The 23,734-nt window shown below is 37.2% G+C and overlaps 1 protein-coding gene across 2 annotated transcripts in view; it reads right to left on the bottom strand.

Annotated features, from left to right (window-relative positions):
• The window catches only part of ANKFN1 (ankyrin repeat and fibronectin type III domain containing 1), a 103,113-nt gene that overhangs the window by 51,852 nt on the left and 27,527 nt on the right, over nt 1-23,734 (bottom strand). Inside the window, exons 1-3 of one of the 2 annotated variants that reach the window (XM_066980097.1) lie at nt 12,415-12,796; nt 8,034-8,168; nt 2,619-2,820 (exon numbers count right to left, since the gene is read on the bottom strand). In XM_066980097.1, coding sequence (XP_066836198.1) covers nt 2,619-2,804 — 186 coding nt within the window. In that variant the 5' untranslated portion in view covers nt 2,805-2,820; nt 8,034-8,168; nt 12,415-12,796. Of the gene's footprint in view, nt 1-2,618; nt 2,821-8,033; nt 8,169-12,414; nt 12,797-23,734 lie in introns of those variants that run through there. The other variant, XM_048064245.2, reaches the window with a different exon arrangement.

Raw genomic sequence — 23,734 nt, 5'->3', positions numbered from 1 at the left:
GGAATTGTGATATGACGTTTCTAACTAGGCATTCATGTATCCCTTGTCGACATAGTAGCACACATCTAACCATAGCAGACTTATTTCAGTCAAAAAACGTCCTCATGAGACAGCAAAATACCTACCACGTTTTCAGCCATGCTAGTAAATTGCCCCATTTGGAAGCCTGCACCAAGCCCAGCTCTCCAAGCCTAGAAAACCTTCTACAGTACTCACTCACTTTTCCACAACTATTTGCTTTCACACAGATAACAAAAACATGTTTGAAGATTATATTGTTTTCTGCAAAAAGCTGATCATATTCTATATAAAAGACTCTAGAATTGCAACATTTTTCAGACGTTTACAGTCCAGGGGTAAGAAATTCAAATGGGGGTAAGATGTAGCGTATTTAGTCCCATGTGCTCGATTTCAGTCCAGTTGATATTATCACAGATACTAAAAGTACCTTCTAATTTCTGCCTTCATTTACATCTACTAGGTAATTTTATTCTGCTCTGAAAAGATGAAACCACTGAACTCAAAGAGAAACTGAATCACATTTAAAGCGATCAGGTATAGTTTAGGGACAATTTTCACATTTCTTTTTCCTTAACTCAGTCTTGTAGCCCTAATCATTAGCTAGACAGCTGTGCTATGTGATTAATTTATTTAGGTGTTACACTAGTGCACAAATGTATATACTGAAAAGAACTACAGTATTGCTTTGCAGTAAGTAATAACTATGTTCCAGTAAGTGATTCAGTGCTGGAGTGTTTAGAAATGAAATCTTATGTAGCTTAATTAAAATGAAGTACCCCTTTCAAGATATTTGCTCTAGGTTAGCCTGAAAAAGTCCACTATGCGCTACTGGAGTTGGAAAAAACGTTAAAGTAGTTTCTGCAAAGTCTTGTTTTGATAAACATGAGTTCAAGAATAAAGCTATTTTGGGACATTGCTATGTCTGCAGCAAGACAACAATTTACTGAATGGAAAGTGTTGCACAGCAAGAGAGAATGGAAAGAAAACTCCTCACTAGCCAAAGCTGAAAGAAAACAAGTTCTAACAAATGTTGTTCACTTGTCTGGAGACATGATTTTAGTCACTGACTTGCCTCTATACCACAGAAACTCAATGATTAGAAAATACAACAGCTAGCAGCTTGACCTGGAATATTTCCACCCCTTCACTGACTGTTTCATTGCCATTTATTTCCAGAGAAAACTATAAAAAAAAAAACAACACACAAACAACAACAAAAAAACAACTAGGCAGAATAGACAGAATGGCTTTCAAAGCCTTTTGAGTTCAACGGGAGACTATTCATTGACTGTTGCAGACGCCAGCTCAGACCCCAGACTGGTAATACCTAGTGGTGCCTGTGCCCACAGTAGGTCATCAGTGACAAAAGCTGTGTCACTCCTACAGCAGTGTAGTGGTTGAGAGAAAAACGTTAACTGAAGTCTCTATTCCATTAAACTACCATCAAAAAAGCAATGCATAATTGATTCTCCTCATTATGACTGGTTGAACAGGCACTTCCACAGCCTGATAGGTCTACACCTAAGGGAAGAGAAGTGGGACTGTAAGTAAATAGCTCTGTTGATAGCAGAGGATTCAAGCCTCATCAATGTGCTGCTCCTCAGTCATTGGGCTATCCTACTTTGTCATTTCTCATCAGTTAAGTATGACAGAAGACCCCATATTTGAAGAAATACATAATTAGAAGTGTGTATTTAGAGAAACACTGGTCAGAAGATATGCTAACAGACTGGCATTCATTCAGTCTACATGTCAGTCTGCTCTGGCATGGTCCCCAGCGCTAGTTTATTTTTAAATTTCACTCAGTTACAGACAAACTTGCAATTCAAAAGAAAAAGGCAAGAAGGATAGTAGCGAGAAAAGATGACCTAAGAGATCTTTTCCCACAGTTCACATTTAAATAGAGGTCCAAATTCAAATGATCTCCAAACTAAAGGCACCTGGAAACACACTGCCACAAGAGCACAGCTGTTAGCTACTATGCAAAGGTCCTTGCCCTTCATTAGTGGAGAGACTGAAGGATGTGTCTGTTCTTCCTACTTATGGAAAAGGAAACTTTATTTTGTTATGGCAATATCAACAGCACGTTCATCTTGCTCCAGCAAATATAAAAAATTCTGATGTGCACTGATCTTGTACTGTTATTATTTCAGGAACATCCCATTCTTCAAAATCTATGTGATATGTTTTGTGTAATTTTACCAGCACTGGCATAAATAGGAGTGCTCTTGAATGTTAAGACCAGCAGGTGTTTACATGTTTTCCTGTACCAGCACTAGGATGCCTGGCTCTGTTCTGTCACTAGTGTAGAGGACCCACGCTTTACTGCCTGTTGTGTAATCTTTCTCACTATCTTATCTAGCAAACACCATCACAGTCTGTGACCAACCTTAATGCTAAGGCCTTACCCCTAAAATAAAGCAACACCAATGTAAGGCAGCCTTTCTTCAGCCTTCAGGAAGGTCAGACACAGGATCATCATTTTAAATTTGAGAAGAATGTACAGCACTATTCAGGGAACAGGCAAAGACAGATGATGAGAAGTGTACAGATTAATAGGAAGGAAACCGGCAATTTGATAAATATCAAGTAATTACCATTGAGGTCTTACGGAGACTGAGCCGGTCTGATCGAGCTCGGAAATATGCTTCGTCAAAGGATGTATGACTCCCCTTCAGCTTCTCTGACAGGTTCCGATACAACCGCTTTGCAGCATTTGGAGAAGATGGCATGCTGTTCTTTTTAGTCTGGAGGAGACTTAAATTATGCATTTGCTGTGTCATTTTCACCTAGTAGTTCCTAGAAGAAAACAACAGCTGTTTAACAAGGTTTTGCTACACTAATGTCATTGATCAGAACTGTATCACTGAAACACATTGCAAGATTTCTGTGGCAAAAATCTCTTTCACACACAGTTTTAGAACACTCGAAAGCATATTTCTAGGCCTTTTCAATGGCAATTCGCTCTTTAAGGAATTAGTCCCATGGATATCTATGGCAAAGGAGAATTAAGGATAGAAAAATAGACCACTTCAGAACTATTCCCTAATTTCTGTAAGAAGTTTCATTTAATGATGGAAATGGACTCTTGACAGAGCGCGTTCTGGTAATGCAGAAAACAGGCTTTGTAAATGTTACTATACTGTTAGGATAACTTGTACATAATCTGTATTTTGCCAGAACAAAACTGAAGTAACCGAAAGGGAATACATCAGGTTACTGAATTTTTGAACTGGTCAAGTGACTTAAGTTTGACACAAGCACAACCAGGGCAAGACAGGTGGCTGAAAGTTCTTTGCTACAGAGACCACTTTTTGTTATTAGAGTTTTGAACATTTGTCAGGGGAGAACCTGCTCTGTAACCAGGACTCCTAAAGCATGAAGTTATAGCAAATAAATGAAAGAAAAGCTGTTTAGGTTCTGTTATAGGCATTATGAGAAATACATGGATTTTTACTTTAAACTTCCAAAGGCCAAACAGTGTTCAGGGTACTGCAAACCAAGACCTTACATGCTATATTTTACAGTTAAAATAATCTGGAATCCTGAGTGCTGCTGTTTACAGTTCCATACTGAAGGAACTGAGTTCCATCCTCAGGGTTGTCTGTAAGTGAAAAAGTGACAAAAATGCACAATTTCTTCACATTTCCTTTTTCCCTGCCAAGATCATGTACGGATTTCCAAGGCAGAACATCTCTATCAAAGATGTCACAGTTTTAACAGTAAACCTGGCTACTCTTTCAAACTATCTTTTCCTGGAAATAAGCTTAAGATTCTTTGTACTATGATACAAATTCTGTGCCTTTGTTGTTCTGGTCTCTCAGCCTGCATGTGAGCAAACCAGACAGCAGGACTAGAGTCTAATTATTATTTACAATCATAAAAGCTTTCTTTACTAAATACTCACCCTGCAGTTGGACCTGCTCTTTGGCATGAATTGGTTCCTAAGATTAAATACACCACCCAGGTCTCATAAGTCATCTACATCTTCCTTTCTCATTTGCAAACAGTGGTGAAGCAGACATCCTGAGTAAACAAATATCTGAGGACAAGTAATCTCATATACTCTCCAAGTTCATGGGGCATTGAAGAGAAATCAAGTCACCATACTTGTGATATGTGATGAGAAAATTTTGCTAAATTATAACAGTGTGTGCAATCAGAAGACAGCAATGCTGTGTGAGTTGCATTCATGAAACTAATGTGCAAAAATGGATATAGTAAGAAACAAGCTCTCTGGGACTCAGGGAGCAGCAGTACTAGGATGATTTTGGACTGTCTTTCTCCGAGCTTGTGGAGAAAAGGTAAAGCGAGGCTCACACGCAAGTAACTCAATTCATCCTGCCTTTTATTACATGTGTTTCAGCAGTGACTACAAGGACATCTCCTCATGAAGCTTTTTATTCACTGCCCCCAACAATAAGCCTGCATAGACTAGGCAGAAAGGCTTAGTGGGAACCAAGAAACACAGGGAAATATGTTTGATCAAAGTCTCTGTAATGAGAATGTGCTTGTTAAAGTCACCTAGAGCAAACGCTAGAATTAAGATCACCAATTTACAAATGTTCCAAGGAGCACTAGTATTATTTGGAACCATGTTCTGGAATCAAAGTAAGTTAGACCTTACCACATGGAAGTTGCCGGTAAGTGCTGAGTTTCAGTATTGGACAACCTTTGAAGGCAGCCTTTTGTTTTAGAGTCGTATCAATGGAATAAGTTGAAAGTATAAGCATGGAATAAAATGTGTTTTAAAATGGTCAAAATTTTTCATTCACATGCAACTGTTTAAAATAGCTTCAATAATACAATTTATTTTCAGATATTTATTTTTAAAGCTTTAAAAATAGCAGATTACCAAAGGAACTTCATCTTTGACTATTCCACACTATTTCCATTTTAAGAAATTCAGCAATTTACCAAAAAATAATACCTTTTTCAGAGTAACCCTCTCATAGTTCATATAGAACTACAGATTATCCAACATAAACTTATCCTCCTCTTAGCTTAGTTTTCACCTGGGTGAAGCTAACATCAACCAAGAACTTCTTTTCATCAATAAACTATGTTCAAGAATCAGTCCCAAATTGTAAACAAAAACAGACCAATTAATATTATAGGTACGTTTGTAAAGAAAGTTTCAATTTCCCAAAGCCATTTGATTCCAAGAGTGGAGTTATTGAACACCAAATTATCACACTTACGAGAGCATATGAGAGAGAACCATTTACATTCACCATGCAAACTTAAATGTCATCAGGACATGCACTAAAAAGCCAAGTAGATCCATCCAATACCTAATTCAAACATACCTCAACATACACTACTTTGTTTGCTTTGGGATTTTATTTTTTATACCAAAAGCAACAGGTTCGGTACCTCTGAGTGGCATAATATTACATAATGAAGCTTGGAACCTCTCCATAAAGCCCACAGGCCAATATGGAAATTTACTGAGAAGCTGTGTAGACATTTAGTAAGTTTATATTAAATAAATTAGGCTTACGCGCTTAGTAGGGCTTCTCATACTTATTGTGGTATTACTAAAACCAAACAACAATACCTGTCATTAAAGCTAACACAGCTTGTGCCTTTATCAGTCCACCCTAGGTTATTACATCTTGCTGGACCAAACTACATACTTATTGACTTCAAGTCCCTAAGTTATTTGTGGAGAGGAGAGTCACTGAAGAGACTTATTTACAAAGAACAACTTGACAGAAACATTTTCTTTTAGGAGGAGAATTTAACTTAAGAGAATAAAACACCTCTCAGTCTTTGAACAGTTTTCCAAGAAATCTGAGGGTTTGATAATCACATCTCCCAGTACACATTCAAAATTCAGTTTGCAGGTCAGTTCCATTTCAACATGCATACTATGAAAAGAAACTTCTAAATATGCTATAGTTCTCCACAAGGTTGCCGTTGTCTCAGGACCAAAATAAATTTAGGTATCATTGGGCTGCTGGCCTATGTCTCCAACCCTGAAAAGCCTAGCAGCAGTTTAATACCAAGTCTGCTCAGGCCTTTTCACCATGGTGTGGACTACCGGTCACATTGACTGTACCAAACCTTAGTTTGACTCCAGACATTACAATCTAGGGGTTAGTGAAGTCCTTCCCACCTTGATCTGGTCAAAGAAACAGGATGTATATATTCAGAGGAAAACAACAGAGCATTACTAACCATCTAAACAATGACTTCCAAGGACTCTTACAATATGGCTTCCATATTATGAAGCGAAGATTTCTGAGTACAGAGCCAAAGCAAATCCTTAAGATTAGCATAAAGGTAAGAAGGGGACTGAATCTTTTAAAATCTTTTTTTTTTTTTTTAAATTTTTCTGCAGTCAAGAGCAGGTAAATGTATAGAGAAGCTAGATAAACACTGTAAGAGTTGCAGCTATTCAACAATACTACGGAATCGATGCACCAGAAATTACTTGAAAAATACAAATATGCATTTTTTGTATGCTAACCATCAGAACCCTGAAGCAATGCATGGAATAAAGACAAAAAACAAAGCAAGTGCTGACATAACATAAGACAAATGCACTGCGTTCTTGACCACTGAAACAGCAAGATGCAAAACATTGCTGAAGATTATAATACTTAACATACTTTCTAGTCACATACAAGGTATGGAACGAAAAAAGGAAAGGTAAATGTAAGCTGCATATTCTGGAAAACTTTCTTTAAGTATGATCTTATTAAGCTGTAGAAATGACTCCTGGGGGAGCAACTGAAATGAGATCGGGTAAAATCAGGAGTAAAATACATAAGAAATAAGGAAAACAAAGACATATCAACTTCAAAAAAAAAAAAAGCAACAGAATTATGTAACTGGATGTTGGCATTTCATTATTATAGGTGCAAGCCATTTTGTAAGAGCAGCTTTATGCTCCTTTAAGTAATTCATGCCCCCTGCCCCCCTCCCCACTCCGATGCGAGGACACAGTCTTCACATCACCAATCAGGTGAAATCCAAAAACATGCATCCACTGAAATAACAAATTCTGCCAGTGAAACATGCCTGACCTGAGGATATATCACTGTGACAACTAATATTGTTACAGTACATCAGACAAACAGTTTAGAAACAGGTGATGTCCAGAATGGACCCATTTGTGATTTTCATTGATGGAAACCTCTGCAAATACTTAGCACAGGTCAAAATGAAATTGAGAAAGGAGATCTCAGTATGGTTCAGAGCAGTCCTATGCGGTCTCACAAGCATTCTCATAGCAAGTCCTGAACTACAACAAGCATCTTACTATGTTTCTCAGTAAAGGCCAGAACTATACAGACTAACAGCAGCAGCTCCCCTTATAACTGGTTGTTAATTGGCAGTAGTTTGCATTTCCAAAAATTAAAAAAAAAAAAAAAAGAAAAAAAAAGAAAGGGGGGGGGCGGCTTATGGCAGTGGTTCCAGGAATAAATAACCTGCATTCTTGGGGAAAGTTACTATACTATCCTGGAAATAATCACCAAAGCACAGTCTCATCTGCATAACTACCACCCTGTTATAGTATGCACCAAACCAGTGACAGAAGTCTTCCTACACACATTTCATGCTGCACATGCAGTAGCTTGATCATTGTGAGCAGATTTCTACTTCCACTTCTAAGCACTGAAGTAACCTCTTCATTCCCTAACAGCAGGGTGTTTTAAAAGTCAAATTCAAAAATAAATATTAATATGTTCTCCTTGTAAAAGCATTTTTTTGATTGGTAAGTACTCACATAATATTCATGTCCTTTTAAAATCAGATTGCTGAAAAAAAAAGTCTAAATTATAGATCACTGTCTGTTTCATGTGGCACAAACATGCTGCGCTGTATAGACAGGTAAACTAGATGGACACAGCATAGCTGTAAAAGAATTACCTTCAGATCTTAGGAAAGCAACAGACAAGAAAACACTCAACACTATACATATTCTTAAATATGTTTATTAAACAATTTTATTCTTGAACTAATAGTTAAGAATATATGTGTTAAAAATTAATTTTACTTACCAGCTTAGGCTATCCAAGGCAAAATATGAACAAGTTGGTAGTAATTGTCCAGTATCTTCATTTAATGAATCACATTGGCTTTGCTGTCTCTGCTGGTTCAGCCTCTGGGCAGAATGAGTAAACCTCTTCCTTATACTGCATGAATGATCAGAAATGAAAAGATTATTGCTAGCAATTGGTATTAGTAGCTATTACTGAACTACAAGATGACTGACAAGCTCTCAGAGCAAAACAGTATTTAAAGCAAATAGTGTTGTATCACAGGTAAAGTATCTGGAATATTTGGTGCCTTAACTCTATACTGTTTTACCTCTGCAGCTATAGGAATGACTAATATCTAAAGCTCTTGCCTCCGTACTCAAAGATGCCATGACTTCTGTATGCTTTTATCTTGTTGCATCCCTTAAAATTGATCAGCAGCACAGCATGCAAGTAGAACAAATAATTACTTCCAGAGTAAACAAAACTGCAATTGTAATTAATTTGCCATAAATTATGATCAAAAAGGCATTAACGTAGCCATCTTAAAGCAGTTAGTTTTATGTTAAATCAATAAAAGGAAAAAAAGAATCACGGTCCTACAGTCTGTCCAGTAATGCATGTTGCATGTGATGTATTGTTTCTTCTTTCTTCAAGCAAGCTACCAGTACAGCTGTCTGCAATCATAGCAACAAAAGCAGCAACCATATCCATAGCTATGGGACATCTGCAAGATCATTTGAAATCTCACAGCCTGAGCAAGTTATGCTGAAAAAAAGATTACTAAATGAATAAGAATTTTTTTTTTACTGATGCCTACATTTCAGCTAAAAGAGATCCTGTAACATTAATATATCTGTGGTAACACCTTCCAAAACAGTAGAATGGTGATATTTCAAAATACACATTTTTTACAATTGGGCAAAAAATACTAACAATGAATCCCACAGAAACCCACAAAGATGTTAGAAAGTCAGAATATGGAATTTCACACAGCCTCAGAATTCCAAAAATAATGTAAGTGATGAACAAAAGTAAACAACCATCTAAACCATCTAGAAAACCATTAATCTCCCCGGACAGTCCACTGGGTTCAGGTAACTGGAACACTCCTGTTTAATATCTGGCAGCAGAAAAAAATTGACATTCTCATTCCTGGGTCTGTCATAGCCATCTACAGAAGAGTGGTTTTTGTTTGTTTTTGTTTGTTTTTTATTTGATGTTGTTTTGTGGTGCTTTTGTTTGTTTGTTTGTTTGTTTTGTCTGTTTAATTGTTTTTAAAGAGGTCCATTCCAAATAGCATCCTTTTGCAAAAATAGCTGAAGCTAAAATCTGGCCCTGGACATTGATTTCTCATTGGACTTGAACTTCCATACTTTTTATTCTATACTATTCTATAGTATACTTATTATTCTATACCTTTAAAATCAATCTGGATATGAGTCCTTTTTTGAGGGAGATATTTTCTCTATGCGTTAATATATATATAGGTATATCCATGTCTGAAAACATGCATACATCCACTTCAAAGACACACGACAAGAATATCCGCAGTCCAAGTGCTGCAGCTGACACAAGGTGCTATGAAAATATGCTACATGCAACATTACATTTCCTATGCAGTGACAATCACAAGCTTGAAGGGTAGAGGATTGCCTCTTTTGTCCTGTTGTTTCTGAGGATCGTTAGTCAGCAGTCTGCAGGACAGCTCACTGAGCTTACTGCTCCCTGTCAAAATGAGAAAGACTGGAAATCTTTCGAAACCCCTGAATACCACTTTAACAGTGGGATACTACTTGGAGAAAAAAAAATGCTGAAAATCTGAAGTGTCTAAGCATAAGTAAAATTAGTCAAACAAAAGCACAGAAATTCCATTGTCAGTGCTGTCCTGAACAGGGATGCTTCTGAGTCAAAAGCTCCAATAGCATTTTTTGGGCTGCATCAACCCGTTTATGGAACTCTCTCATGAGGAAATTCTCACTGTCCAGCTGTTTTCACTAGAAAAAGCTAAAATTTGTTTACTAGAACTAATCTATTCTTAAACACTCTCTAGCAATTTCTCATTGTGTGTCAGTACTCCCCCTTCTCTCCTTTGCTTTCTCCTTTCAGCTTGGAAGAAAGTAGAACTTTTGTGCTTGCCTTTTGCTTAGCACTTCTCTATTGCTACCCAAATACTGCTTAGTGGAATAGTGGAATACAAGACGTTTTCTTGCTTAAGCAAGATCTTTAAAAGATATTTTGTTTATATCAAGTAAGCATTATCATTAATCTTCCTGTCATACAGATTTAGGTTCATTGTTAAAGTGTTCAAAAGCCAGAAGACAAAAAACAACACTCAGTAAGGTAAGAGAGTTAATCGAAGTTTACCGAATGATAAAACAAGAAATTAGTTACTAAAAGTGATGGCTGAATGTATCCAAGTCCAAGTATCCATGTATCCAACTACCTACGTGTAGTTCTGGAAATGGAAAAGACTCAAAGATTTCCAGAAAACAACTCCCTGTGTTTACGATAAAACACATGTAAGCAGACCTGTGAGCCTGATCTTGTACAGAAACCTGCACATCCATAGTCTTTGATGACTCCAGGAGATGATTCAGATGTCAGCCATTTATTGTTTCACTTGCCTATATTTCATACTTAATTAGTTGAGCAGAAAATTTGGTTTGCTGTACTAAAACTACTTATTTAAACAACCTTTTGTGACAAATTTTCACTCCATATTTGATCACTCTAAGTTTACCTACCTGTAGCACACACCATGAGCTGATTCCAGAAGCTATTATTTTTACTATTCCAAAAGCTGCATATTATTATTATGAAGATGCTAGTTTAGCAATACATTTCATTTGAAGAAACCATGCAAACTGGCTGATTAACCAGCACATTTACCAAAATATTTACCCTATATTAATCTCAGCTTTATACACAACAGATATTTTTAGCAGCTAAGCAGCACATTTTACTGGCCATTTATTCCATTTAGCAAACTGGTAGTTTCTTCTGGAGACAGGTAACATTTCTGGAATGAGGGAGGCTGTTTTCATGTGGAGGGTGATAAACTCGCAGACTCTTCTGTACACACTCACAGGGTGGCTGGGAGACATTTATTTTCATCTCGTCAATCAATAGGTGGCAGTATTCACCCAGTTCTTCAAAAGCCTGGTGTCCATGGAGCAGCAGCCACGCACAGGTTTTATTACTACACTGTCCCTAGCAAACATTGTCCAACACTTAATTGCAGATGGTAGGTCAGCAGCAAGGAGATTCTCCCTATACAGAATCTAACATCCCTCTTTTATATCTCCTTGCATTTCCACTCCACGTGAAAAACATGGAGTGAAAAACACTCAGTAGACCAGTGGAGTCCAGAAATGGCTTTTGAAGTTTGGACCTGAGAAACACTCAAATATTTGGAGTTTTAAAGCTTCACATGGAGCTTGACTTAACTTCCCAGTCGGTTGATGGCAAAACTCATCACTTTTAGAGACAAAGCTGTATTTTAGGCTGTTAATAGTCCCCCGAGAAAAGCTAACGCTCCTCAGACATCTAGCCTGGCTTTCCATGCACTGCTGCAGCTGGGATCAGGCAACGCAGCCCGGCAGATCACCAGTCTGGGAAGAAGGTTCTCTGGCCTCCCTCCCAAAGCAGCACGGGCAGGCCAACTCTGCTCTCTCATTTCAGAAATCTGTGACTAAGAAGGTGGCTAAAGTGTTCCCTGAAACCAAATATTGTGGTTTCTTTTTGCTCCCCCCCCCCGACCCCCACACAGCCAAAAGCATACTGTGGGAAGGGGAAAGCCCTACCCCACCGACAGGCCAGTAAATCTTGCTGTATCTTGCTCTGCTCCTTCACTTATTCTTTCTTGCAAAGTTTCATATATACATAAACTACCGTAGTAAATTCCAGCTCTGGTTTTGGCAATATCTGCCCCTCTGGCTCTGTGTTTACCTATCATCTTTCACACATACTCTTTGGCCAATTTGTTAATTCTCTGTCCTATTCCCTGGTTTCTTGCGTTTCCTCAAGGACATTGATCTGAGTCTTACTGTTTCACTAGTTCCTTTAGCCAGTGTTCTTGATCCAAATCCATAGCAAATAACCTATTATCCACAGAGACACAGAAGTATTCAGTATTTTCATAAAAAAGACGAATATTTCCCAGTTCATCAGTCATAGATGTGATCAAACTCAAGAAATTCTGAAATTGTGAGTGAAGAAAAATAATTGTGTTTGGACTAACTCTAGAAAATTTCCCAATGAAATAATTTTTCCCAAGTGTTTTGAAATATTTGAGACACCCGTGATGTAAGCGACTAAAAGAAACTGAGCTTGGCAGCCCCAGCTCCTCCAGGCTGCCTGCCTTAGCCATGGTTCCTGGTCTCGAGTCCTCTCAACCCACCTTGGATTGCAGCACAGCCGGGCTTTGCTGCAGGGCTGAAGCTGGCAGAGCCACCAGTGTCTGAGGCGCGCAGATTCCCAGTTCCACAGGAAGGGTTGTGGAGGCCAGGAGGTCTCTGGCTTTGGGGCAGCCTACATGACAGCAGTGCCTTGGAGCCGCAGACCCTGGCTGCTTGTATTTCAGAGTACTGTTTCAGATGAACTAGCAAGAAACAATCACTGCTTGGTTAGAATTCTTTAAAGATGGCGTGGCTTTTTGTTGTTCTTGTTTGTTTTTTCTTCCCCTGGTCTCTTTAAATGGAAAATTCCTGAGACACTTTATTCCATGGCTGCAGAGGAGCAGAATCAGGCCTGAAGCTACAAAACACTGCTTAGTCAGTTGGGATCATTTGGAGTGTAAGTTAAGGTAAACAAAGACACATTAGCATAAAAAGTTCATCAGATCCTTAAAGATGTCACTGTTTTAAAGTAGAAATCTAAGAGCAGCTGTTGTTGCCCTGAGTGATCCACACACAGAGCAGAGCTGCCCACTAACAGGGCTTGGAGGAGGTGCTGCCCACTTGGAGAACCAGCATAGGCCAAAGCGCCCTTTGCTACTGGCTCCTGCAATTGCTCTCTGTATTAGGAAAACCTGAACTTGCACAAACACATCCATCTTCAGAAAGTTTATAAAAGTACATGCAGGCCATTAGACCTATCTGAAGATAATGCTGCTCCTCAGAAATAAATTACCCAGCTGAATATTGTGGAAATAATGAAGTTGTCAGCAACAACAGCGCAACTATGATGTTTCGTCAGCCTCATGTTGATTATGCTATCTAGTCAGACACTCCATATAGAGATAATTTATGCCATGTATTGTTTGGCCATGACTACTCCCAGCTGCACTGCATTTAATCCAACTTATAGCAGAACATTTTACAAACAGAAATTAACAAGCTTTTCATAGCTGGCAATTTCTAGATTAGGAATGAATAAAGAAAAAGTAGGATTTACCAAAATTGAGCATAGAACAAAGCTGCACAGAGGCAGACACATGATTCTAGAAAAGTATGTGTTTTTTTTGTTTGTTTTTGATTTTAAACTGTAAAGTTTCATACTCCAAAGAACAGAAAAATTTTAGGTTTTGACACAGTCACTAGAAATACCAAAACGTACTTAAAATATATAGACAGGTTTCTTTGTATCTTTTGTATAATTACAATAATTAGCAATCTAATTACTAATGTAAAGCTTATTCTGAAGGTAAATCTTCAAAGTTTGATGCATTGGAGCATTTATTATAAAACTAAACACTATGCATTTGACACACAGTGACACTAAAGAAGTGCCATTATTTTTCATGCTGAGCAAAGAAACAACTTTGATAACAGAAGAACAATTTCCTACTATTCTGTGAACACCAAACATTGTTTATTGCACTAAATGGATGAAGAGCAGTTTGTGTGTCCCGATAAAAGAACAAATCTGTTTAGGGGCAATGATCTATAACAAATATTTAATAGTGATAAAATCAGGCATTTCAAAACAATGATAAAGTACCATTTCAGAAAAGCTTTGACACTGAGGACGAGGAGAAGGAGCAGGGGGGTTATTTTCAAAGCCTAACGTTTACCTGGGGAGAATAATCTTTCTGGATCCTGATAGAGACAGACTATTCCAGATAACAATTCAACCCAAAAGCCTATTTCTCTGCATTACTGGAGAAAGAACCACAAGGAGATCTGTCTCACTAGACCAGCTTTTATGAATAGCCCCATGGGCCATCTGTAATAGAGAAACATTACACTTGCTGGCTATGATAGTTTTGCACAGGCTGGAATTCATACTGCAATCATTTGGTCTGATGTGACTGTTCATTTACATTTCAGTTAGAATGAAAATAACTCCAAGGAGTTCCAAACCAGTGTCTCACAGGAGCAATACAAAAACCTAAACAGAATAGAAATGATTGCTGTGAAGTAACTCCAGGCTTCCCAGTACAATTCTGTTTCACATTGAGTTGAAAAGCACATTTAAAACATTCATTTTTGCTGAACATTTATGCTAGCTTTCAAATCATGAAGATTTGAGGTTTACTACAGAGGCAATTTACATGCACATAAAAGAGTATTTGTTAAACTCTTCTTAGAATTTACAGAGACAAGGACATATGATTATGTTTACTTTACATGGGGTACGAGGCACAGCAAAATCTGTGCAAAGCTCAAAATACATGACTGTTCTTTCCTGAAATCCAACAGTTCAATAAAAGTAAAATAAAAATGCAGGAAACACATCCAAATCTTTCCTGTATAGAATTTAGGAGATCTGTAACATTATGCCAAAAATCATTACTTTTTTATTGCAATGGTGGCTTTTAAAATATGTAGCAGTTAGAATAGCAGTTCATGAAAATATCCTCTCATCACTTTCTTTAAGACCTAAAGCTGATGAATCTGTTTCCTTTCAATTATTTATGTCAACCTCTCAGTAAGCAATAAACATTATTACTAGTCCTCACTTTGCTGCCACTTGAATCAAATCTCTACCATCTCAAACCAGAACAGAAGAGAAAGTGATCATTGCTCTCTAACAACCACATACTACTTGGATGGATTTGCTTCACAGCTCCTCTTTCATTCCTTCATCTTCCTCATGTCCTGACTAATGCAGCCTTCAACACCAAACATTAGAAATGAATCTGAAATAAATTCCTACTTTTTGCCTTTCATGGCAGGTTGCAGCAAGTCATTACTCTGTTTTCTAGAAGGTCAAAGAGAATCTGATTCAGACCATAATACTCTTTGTTTTATTTCCCACATTCTCAGTCATCCTTAAATGAGAAAGAACAGTGCTGACTAATCTCGGGGCAGAAGGTGCTTACAACACAACAGTGCTCTGGGTGGTACAAGCGGCACGGCCTGCTCTGTCCTGCTCTGGTTCAGTCCCCTGCTGAGCCACATTTCAAAGTACCTTTGTTCTTCAACTTGTGCTGAAACATGTTAGTCCTAGAGTGCAGAGACATTGGGTGGGAAAGCCTTTATGTTATGAAACTCACTTACCCTACAAGTTTACTGCACCAAGAATGTTTTGTTAGTTACACGTTCACTTCCATTTCAGGTACACAGAGCAAGTAGAAAAGAACATTAGAAATTGACTTCAGAAAGTATAGAAAAACTAACAAGCTGCTATAAATAACTACTGCCTATATTTTTTTATATATATAAATGAGGTACTTAGAAAGTGCTTGTACCTCACCATCCAGATATTAAGTTAGTTGGAGTTGTCACAGAAGACAGATGGGGAGAATAATTTGCTGTTGTGTTAAAGGATTGAATATTGATTTGAAAACAAGGACTTGTGGTCCAATGAAACAACATTCTCTGCAGCTAAAAGTGCTAATCTGACTTCAGCTGAATTGAGTTAATAAATATTTGCAAAAGCAGGCAGCTTAGCTGGCTTAATTATGAAAACACTTGCTTTTCACCTTTAGGAATTCATTTCCTCCAGGGTCAGAGTTTGGTGGTCTTACAGCTATCGCACAAACTTCTATACAATTTGGAATGATTAATGACCTCTGTTCAGAAAAATTATGAGGTGCTATAAGGAAAAATTAAGCGAATGCACACAATGTGAAAACTCTCATTGAGTACATTTTCTCTGCATTATTTTATTTTTATAAAACCAGGAACATGTTCTGTGAACGTGCACTTCATGGATAACATGTATATGAGTAACTTACAAGCCTGCACAGAGGTAATATCTTATATGGCAACGTAGTCAGTCTCTCCTATGGGCAGATACCTGAGTCTTGGTGAAATATTAGATGCCAGACAAGAGAATTCTGCAGCATTTCACACAATGCAGATCTTTTGAATGATTACATCTGAGAATATAATTTGTCTCTCTGAAGATACTGTTCTGGGCCAACTGCTACACCGGGCTTCTGTTCACACTTCCAAACAGGCACTGGTGCAATAGACTCCACACAACAGCCAGTGCTGCTGCTCAGCCAGCAACAGAGCTACACATCTGAAAAGAGAATTTCTTTGTGATTAGTTTGTCTTGTACAAAAATAATTTGAGGAATATTGGCAAATATACCTGTCCTGTGCAGAAAGTGCTTATTTTTCCTCTTTTAGTGATATGTTATTTATCTCCTAAAAGATGATCACAATCATGTGTTATGATACTATTAACCAAAACCAACTCTATGCTGATGACCGTCTGTTAATTTAACAGTTGGTAGGAACAGCTTTTTAGGTAGAATAACTGTTTCACTAAGAGAAGAAAGGAAGTCATGAAGTTTGATGAACAAGAGGAAGGTTCAAGAAGTCATATAGCTATATTGCATTAATACCAGAAAATTTGGTCATTTTTCCAGCTTTATCTGAGTTTTTTTTTCCAATTCATCTATAAGCAGTTGAATGATTTTAGTATGTAGCATCCTGTCCAGTAGGCTTTTGGGAACAGTAAGGAAAATAATACAACTGGTTACTTCTAGCTGGAATAATTTATACAGCCCTCATGAAAAATGAATTTAGGCTTTAAAGTGAAATGAATCTTCTCTAAGTGCAGTTCCACAGCTCCAAGCAGCATGCTCTTAGTTCCATAATAGGGGCTCATATTTGCTAATAAATACCAAGCACTCCTCTACGTCAACGCCTTTTGAGATATCTGCTAAAGACTTGAGTGGTTTGGAAACTACCTTAGCTCTCTGATGTTAGGTTTGGATAGTGGGAAACTCTCATTAGGGTACAGATATGAAACATCACTGCATATGAGATGTATCTACTCATTTCAACTGTAAATTCAGATATTAAAACAGCTAATCACAACAGAAACACTGCTGTCAAACTTCGGCAGTACTGAGCTACTGCTGTTCGGTGTTGTCAGTCAGTTGTCAAAACGTAGAAGAAAGCTGCTCCTAAGTTCAGATAATATTTCCAATTATGCACACAGTGCCTATTTAGATGACAGTGTAAGAATTAAATGTCACTCACATACCAGAAATAGATTTGAAATGTGAAGTTAAGTATAAATGAGAGATCACAAATATGCAAGATAATTAAATAGGACTGCAGTGGTAAGTTTTGAATTTGCAGTAAAAATTGCCTGAAAGATACTGTTCTGTGAATACAAGCTACAGAGCAGAGAGTCAACTCCTTTGACTTTCACTGGTCTGCCAACCCAAAGAGGCATCCGAACTATATTTCCAAGCAAACAATAAAAGAAAAATAAATGACTTCTCATAGATAACTAATGATTTTTCTTCAAAAAGCAATGCAGAAAATAATTGATCTTTAGATCCATACATTCTCTTCTCCTGTTCAGGAGAGGAATTTACCATAAGAAGACTGCTATATCAACACCATCAATACCTGTCTACCCATAAGAGCTAAAATGAGGGGAAAAAGTGAAATACACACCATGAGCTGCAGAGCAACTGTATTTCCCCAAGTATAACTACCACATAAATAATTTTCTGCAAATATCACTTGAGAAAACTGCAAATAATTTCCAAATAAAAAGAAAGTTAAAATTCACCCAAGTGTTTACTTCAAATTATATCACCAACTAATTATCAACTACTGTTTCTCAATATGGAATAATTAATACAACTGAAGAGGATACACAGATGGGTGAGACAATTAAACTTATGAGTGAAATATGAAAGTCAGTGAAGTCAGAGTAATTAGAAAGGAATTTTATTCCATCAGTTCCATATAAAAAACATGAACTCATTTTCACCTCTGGCTCTAAGATGACAACATAGCCTGCAAACATATAAGCTGGCATATTTCAAATAACATACGATTTTACACTTACTAATAAAGGAACAAATGGAAACAAAAAACCTTTCTTTAGAATTAACGGGTCATGATTGAGAAGGTCAAAAATTGGCATTTGCATTATCCATGCAGTTTTGGAAAAAAAAAAAAGCTATATTAAGATTAAATGGTGCAAAAAAAAAAATCTTCTAGAAACCTCAGTTAAGGACAAATGAAGACCAATCATGGATCAGAAATCATGATCCAAAGCTACCAACCACCATTAACTGCAATAGCATTTGAGCCAATCAACTGTTTCAAGAGTGAGTTTTAATTGGTTTAATTATTTTGCTGGACCACACATAAGGTATGTGGAAGCATTCTTACCTATAGGTGGAACATTTTGCAACTTGTTCTTATTACTCACAGCTCATCTGTCTATGTTCTTTTATTGGCATCTTTCATGAAATTCAGACACCAAAGCTAAAAGCTTCTCTAACTTCCATTGATATCATCTTAGCAACAATAAGCAGCTGTCAGGGAATCAAAATATACAGCACCCACCTATTACTGCTTCAGAAAGGGATTTATTTTAAATATTGAAGCATGTTTGGTTTAAAAATTGCAGATGTTAACGAATCAAGGAGGAAACTTATATTGCATCTATGGTATCATTCCAAGATCCAGACCAAGATGGAAAGAGAAGATAATAAGATAATTCAGCACCAAAGGACAATAATTCAATAGAGATAGGATAGATTAGAGCAAGACTAAAATGGGTGAATGTAATTTCAGTGATGGAAAAATCCCCTGCCTTTCAGGTTGCTGTACTTTTAGATAACTCTTACTAGTTCAAATGGATACAATTTCTGTTAGTACAAGAAATCTATCCACAGTTTTGCTTTTGCAAGTCCCAGTAGATGTATGTCTGAATCATTCAATGTGAAAACCTTAAAAGAAGTGGTCCAGGATGCATCAACATATCTTTATAGAATGGGTTTGTGACAGTGTCCGAGAAAGGAGAAAGATACATGGAACTTCTAATAACTTGTGAGCATACTACCTCAATTACAATAGCATTTTGTAAACAGCTGAAAAAATAGGACACGCTCCCCATTGTCATATTCTGTCACAAAAGAAATAGCAATTTGCTTTTGCTAAAGCCAAATAAAGTACAATTACGCAGACTTTATGTAACAATGAAAGCAACACTAACGTATTGGATCGTGAAAGTATCAACAAGCAACATAGGATCTCCACAATAAGTACACGTAAAACATTTTGTCTTTTTGGAAATCCTCCAAAGTCTCTCTCACTTGGCTGAAGTATTACCCTCAGAAATATAAATCATACCCTTTTACTGAAGAGATAGACAAATTTTTCAGTAGCTTTGAGTAATGAAAGAATATTACAAATTGGGAAACCTGTTCAACCTGCAGTTTTACATTGCAATTCAGCAACTGTTTATAGCAGCCTTAAGATGCCCCAGTTATTACCTGCCCGGTTGTAAGGTAATAGCAGCCTCATCTTTTTTAAAAACCGCATCAGACTTTCTAAGGGAAATATTCAGATAATTGTTAGATTGTTACATTCTTAGAAAATCAGGATCTTTGTTTTCTCTTGGCTTTGATGGCCACCTTCACTGCAACAAGCCTGGAAAATACAGATCTTCAGAGAGTGGAGATAAACGGTTCTGCCAGCTCTTCTTTTTATTTATGCTTTGTATTGAAAGATCAGAAGCATGGTGCATTCAGTAAGCATTCTCAGAATCTTCAATTCATGCAAGCAATTATTCAGAAAACAAAGCTGACTCTTACGCAGAAAAATGTTCTTCTGTCAATTTGCAATGAGCTAGTTAAAGCAAAGTAATTTAATAAAAACATAATATACATAGAAAAATTTATTGCAATGATGAAATTGTTTTCTTGTGTTTGGAATTACATGAAAGCATTCTTAAAAAAAAGGAAAACATGAAGTCTTTCACACTAACGCTCTACAATAAAAAGTAATAATTCAGAGGACTAGCAAAATAGTACTGTGGAATGACAGCTCTGATGAAAATGCAAAGTGTTGGTTAATATCTTGTTAACTTTGCTGCTTTAGGAATGAACTCTTCCTGATCACCATCTAGGTGAAAACATCAATTTTTATTGACTTAATTATATTAAGTCATAAAGATAAACCACAACATTAATTTTATAAGTGTTGGAACATTTCTCTCACAACAGAACAGACGAACTACCCTCTTACATCTACTCTTCAGCCTCTGAAAGAAAAGGGAAAAGATTGATCAGATGAACATAAGAGCCATGATCATGATAAAATATACAAAATTATCAGCAGAAAGATGTTACATATTAATGGTGTCCTCAAGTAACCTTCTGTAAATCTGTATGGTATATTGTTACTTCAAAGATTAGGCAACTGAACATATTTTTGCTCCAATTTATATAACAGGTTTTCATGCAATTCCACACAAGTTTGCTAGATTTTTAGTATTTGATTTTAGTTATTAGTAGACGCTGCTTTAAGTTCCTGAAACAGCTGAAATTGTTTCCATTCTAGGAAATAAAGCTAGAAGAATGAATCTTGCTTCAAACTATATTTTGTGCTTTTATGTCCTTAGGGCTTGTTTAAGTTAAGATTCTTACAGGGGAACCTAAAACTTCTATAAATTATTGTGAAATTTAGACAGACAAATGTCACTTTCCCTTTGATCATTCTAGAGTTAGGAGGCAGGAATGTGAAAAGGGAAAAGGGCAGTAGAAAGGATTTCTCAGAAGGGTTTCCTACTTGTGAAGCACCTGGGGAATTATCTCAGGAGGTAGGAAAAACTAGGCAGATGACTAAGTCAGGCCTTTCACAGATTGCAAGATGAGTGGCAAAGGCTCTCACAAAATACATTTGCTGCTTCTTTACATAGATACATATTTCTTTAAGTGGCCTCAAGTGTGTGATAGCAAGCCACAGGCCCACAAGTAGGCACAATACAAAAAAAGGGAGGGGATTTGCACATGTTGAGGCTAACCAATTTGAAAGGCTAAGTTTTATTAAAGCACTTATACAGCCATTAAACCTCGTGTTCCTTCACCACAGTCACTTTCCTAGAGACAGCAGGAAGAAACTGTTCTTTGAGTTCCCTGGTGAATGAGACTTGTTAGACTTTTTTAAAATTATTACTCTTGTTTTGCCCACCCACTTGCAACTTCACCCATAATAAGCCCACTTATGCAAACTACTGCAATGTAAATTAAAACCACGTTTTCTGTATGCATACACAAACCCAGCAATCCGCTTCATAGAGCAACAACCATCTTTGTGCATCATAAAGGCATGGACTGCTGTGTGACAGTCCCATGGCATTCTACCATTTAATATGGACCTTTTTAGCCTGCTCTCAAAATTTCTGTGTCATGCAGCACATGGCATTGATTAACATCATTATGCCCCACAGCTGCTCTTCAGCATCAGGATCGATGTTCCTGATAAACAGGTGAAGATGTCGTGCAGAATGCAGTGATTTCCAAGCACACGTATGACACCACAACTCAAAGCATTGTCATACTGGCTATCTCCTAGAGCTAGGTACAATGTCAGATGAATTTATAGTGGAAGTCTTTCCACTGAATTTAACACTAACATACATGCCAATTCATTCAGGCCTCAAGAAGGCAGTTACTTCATTCAGCACCAGGACTACAACTGGATTAATAACAATTTGTTTTTAAAGTTGTTGAGGAACACTGATTTACAACTTACATGAGCAGTAACTCAAAGTTCTTCTCTGAGACAACAAGCAATTGTTTAAAGACAAGTGGAGCAGTTATGACAGATTGGTTTGACTCTATAGTGCTATAAGTAGATCACTAAGCTGATAAGAGAGGTTCATGTCATCTTCTCAATGCAGATCTGCAGCCCGTGAGTTTTTGAATTACTCCTTGTTCTGCTTCTTTCAGAGAAGAAGTGTAATTATGGATTGGAAGATCACAAATTCAGTGTGCAATGATCAAAAATTCTGGTTATTTTTACATTATTCTTTAGTCAGAAATTCTACCCTAAGCCTGAGAAAATTACCAGTGTTGATACTCAATTTTGAGAAAAAGGCTTCAACTTTTATAAAGATCTTTCCAGGGGAAACTGTATAGTAAGAATCTCTGCTTAGCTCTTATTTAGGGTGGCTGTGATTGCACCATATTGACCACCTTATGCCAGCTGAAATACAATCTCAGATGAGAAACAGAAGCTTGGAATATCCTGCAACAGACAGAGAAGTCTGAAATAGAGAAAAATGCTGCTGAAATCTTTACACTTTTAAGATATGAGCAACAAAGATTTACATATCCTAAATAATGATCAACAAGCATAAAACTCTCATCTCTCTTCTTGGGAATCCTATGGAAGATGAATAAACCCTGAAGGCTGTTGCAGGAACTCCTGCCATACCATATGAGAAAGCTTTCTTTTATCCCGATAACAGACAAACATTTCAGAAACAGACAAACGCATTTAGAAAATTTTCCAGTATATCCACAGTTACCTGCAATTTTTTAAATCATTCAGTTGTATAATTACCAGGCTCAACAAGGAAAACTATAATTTAGAAAAATAAATTCAAATCAGTTAAATTTGTCAGTTTCCTTGTTCGTTTTTCCACGATGGTCCTAAGTTGTGAGTGGTTATTCCCTCCTCTCTTCAGATCATTCTTTAAGTCCTCTCATCAGGATTTCAAAGTTAGATGATCAAATGTGCAGAGAGGCACCTAATTTCTCACCGGCACTTCTGAAAGCTCCTGACTAGGTCCACAGTGAACACTTTTCTTTCTATCCCCCTGCCCCCATCCTTTTTCTGGCCTTTGATCTTTAGAAAGCACAAATGCCATTACAGTGAATAAAGTCATAGCCCACAGAGTCAATCCCCTGCTATTTACTTCTTCTCCCTGCCCCCCCATCCCAGCCAAGACTCCAGCACGACCAAGCTAGTTAAGTTGGGCTAAGATACAGCAGCAGGTATCATCAGCACTGTGACAAATGAGAATCTGTGTCAGGGGAGACTGTTTAAACAAACAGTTGGATGCTTGGGAACGCAGACAGAAGACCTAAGATCTCGCTCTTTTTTCTTTTTCTTTCTCCCTCTGTCTTCAAAACAGAAGATTAAGTTTGCTGTGAACATGAGCTGATGAAAAGAATTCAAATAGCGCTTTGAATAGTGCCACTGGGAGTGTCACAGGAGAATTACAAATTGCTGCTGGAGACACCAGTCTCCCTTTACAGAAAGTTAACATAAAAGTACACATATCTTCTTTCTATAAGGTACTAACTTGTAAATTAACCTTTAATGGAGTATAAATGATGTCCTGAAAGAACTGCTTATGCAGCTATATTTATGATCTAGAAAATTGCAAATATTTACAAGATTATAGGTGTTAATGGTCTGTCAAAAATGTTTGTATATTGTACATACATTAAACCTCAGTTTAAGACCACCCTGCTATAAAGACCACCCCATTTCTTGTCCCATATAGAATTTCACTTTGATTCCATATATTCCATCCCTTATAACGAGGCTAGGC

This window comes from Anser cygnoides, chromosome 19, assembly GCF_040182565.1.
Source record: "Anser cygnoides isolate HZ-2024a breed goose chromosome 19, Taihu_goose_T2T_genome, whole genome shotgun sequence".
NCBI lineage: Eukaryota > Metazoa > Chordata > Aves > Anseriformes > Anatidae > Anser > Anser cygnoides.
Note: the sequence above shows the minus strand (reverse complement) of the source record. Positions and strands in the feature narration are given on the sequence as shown.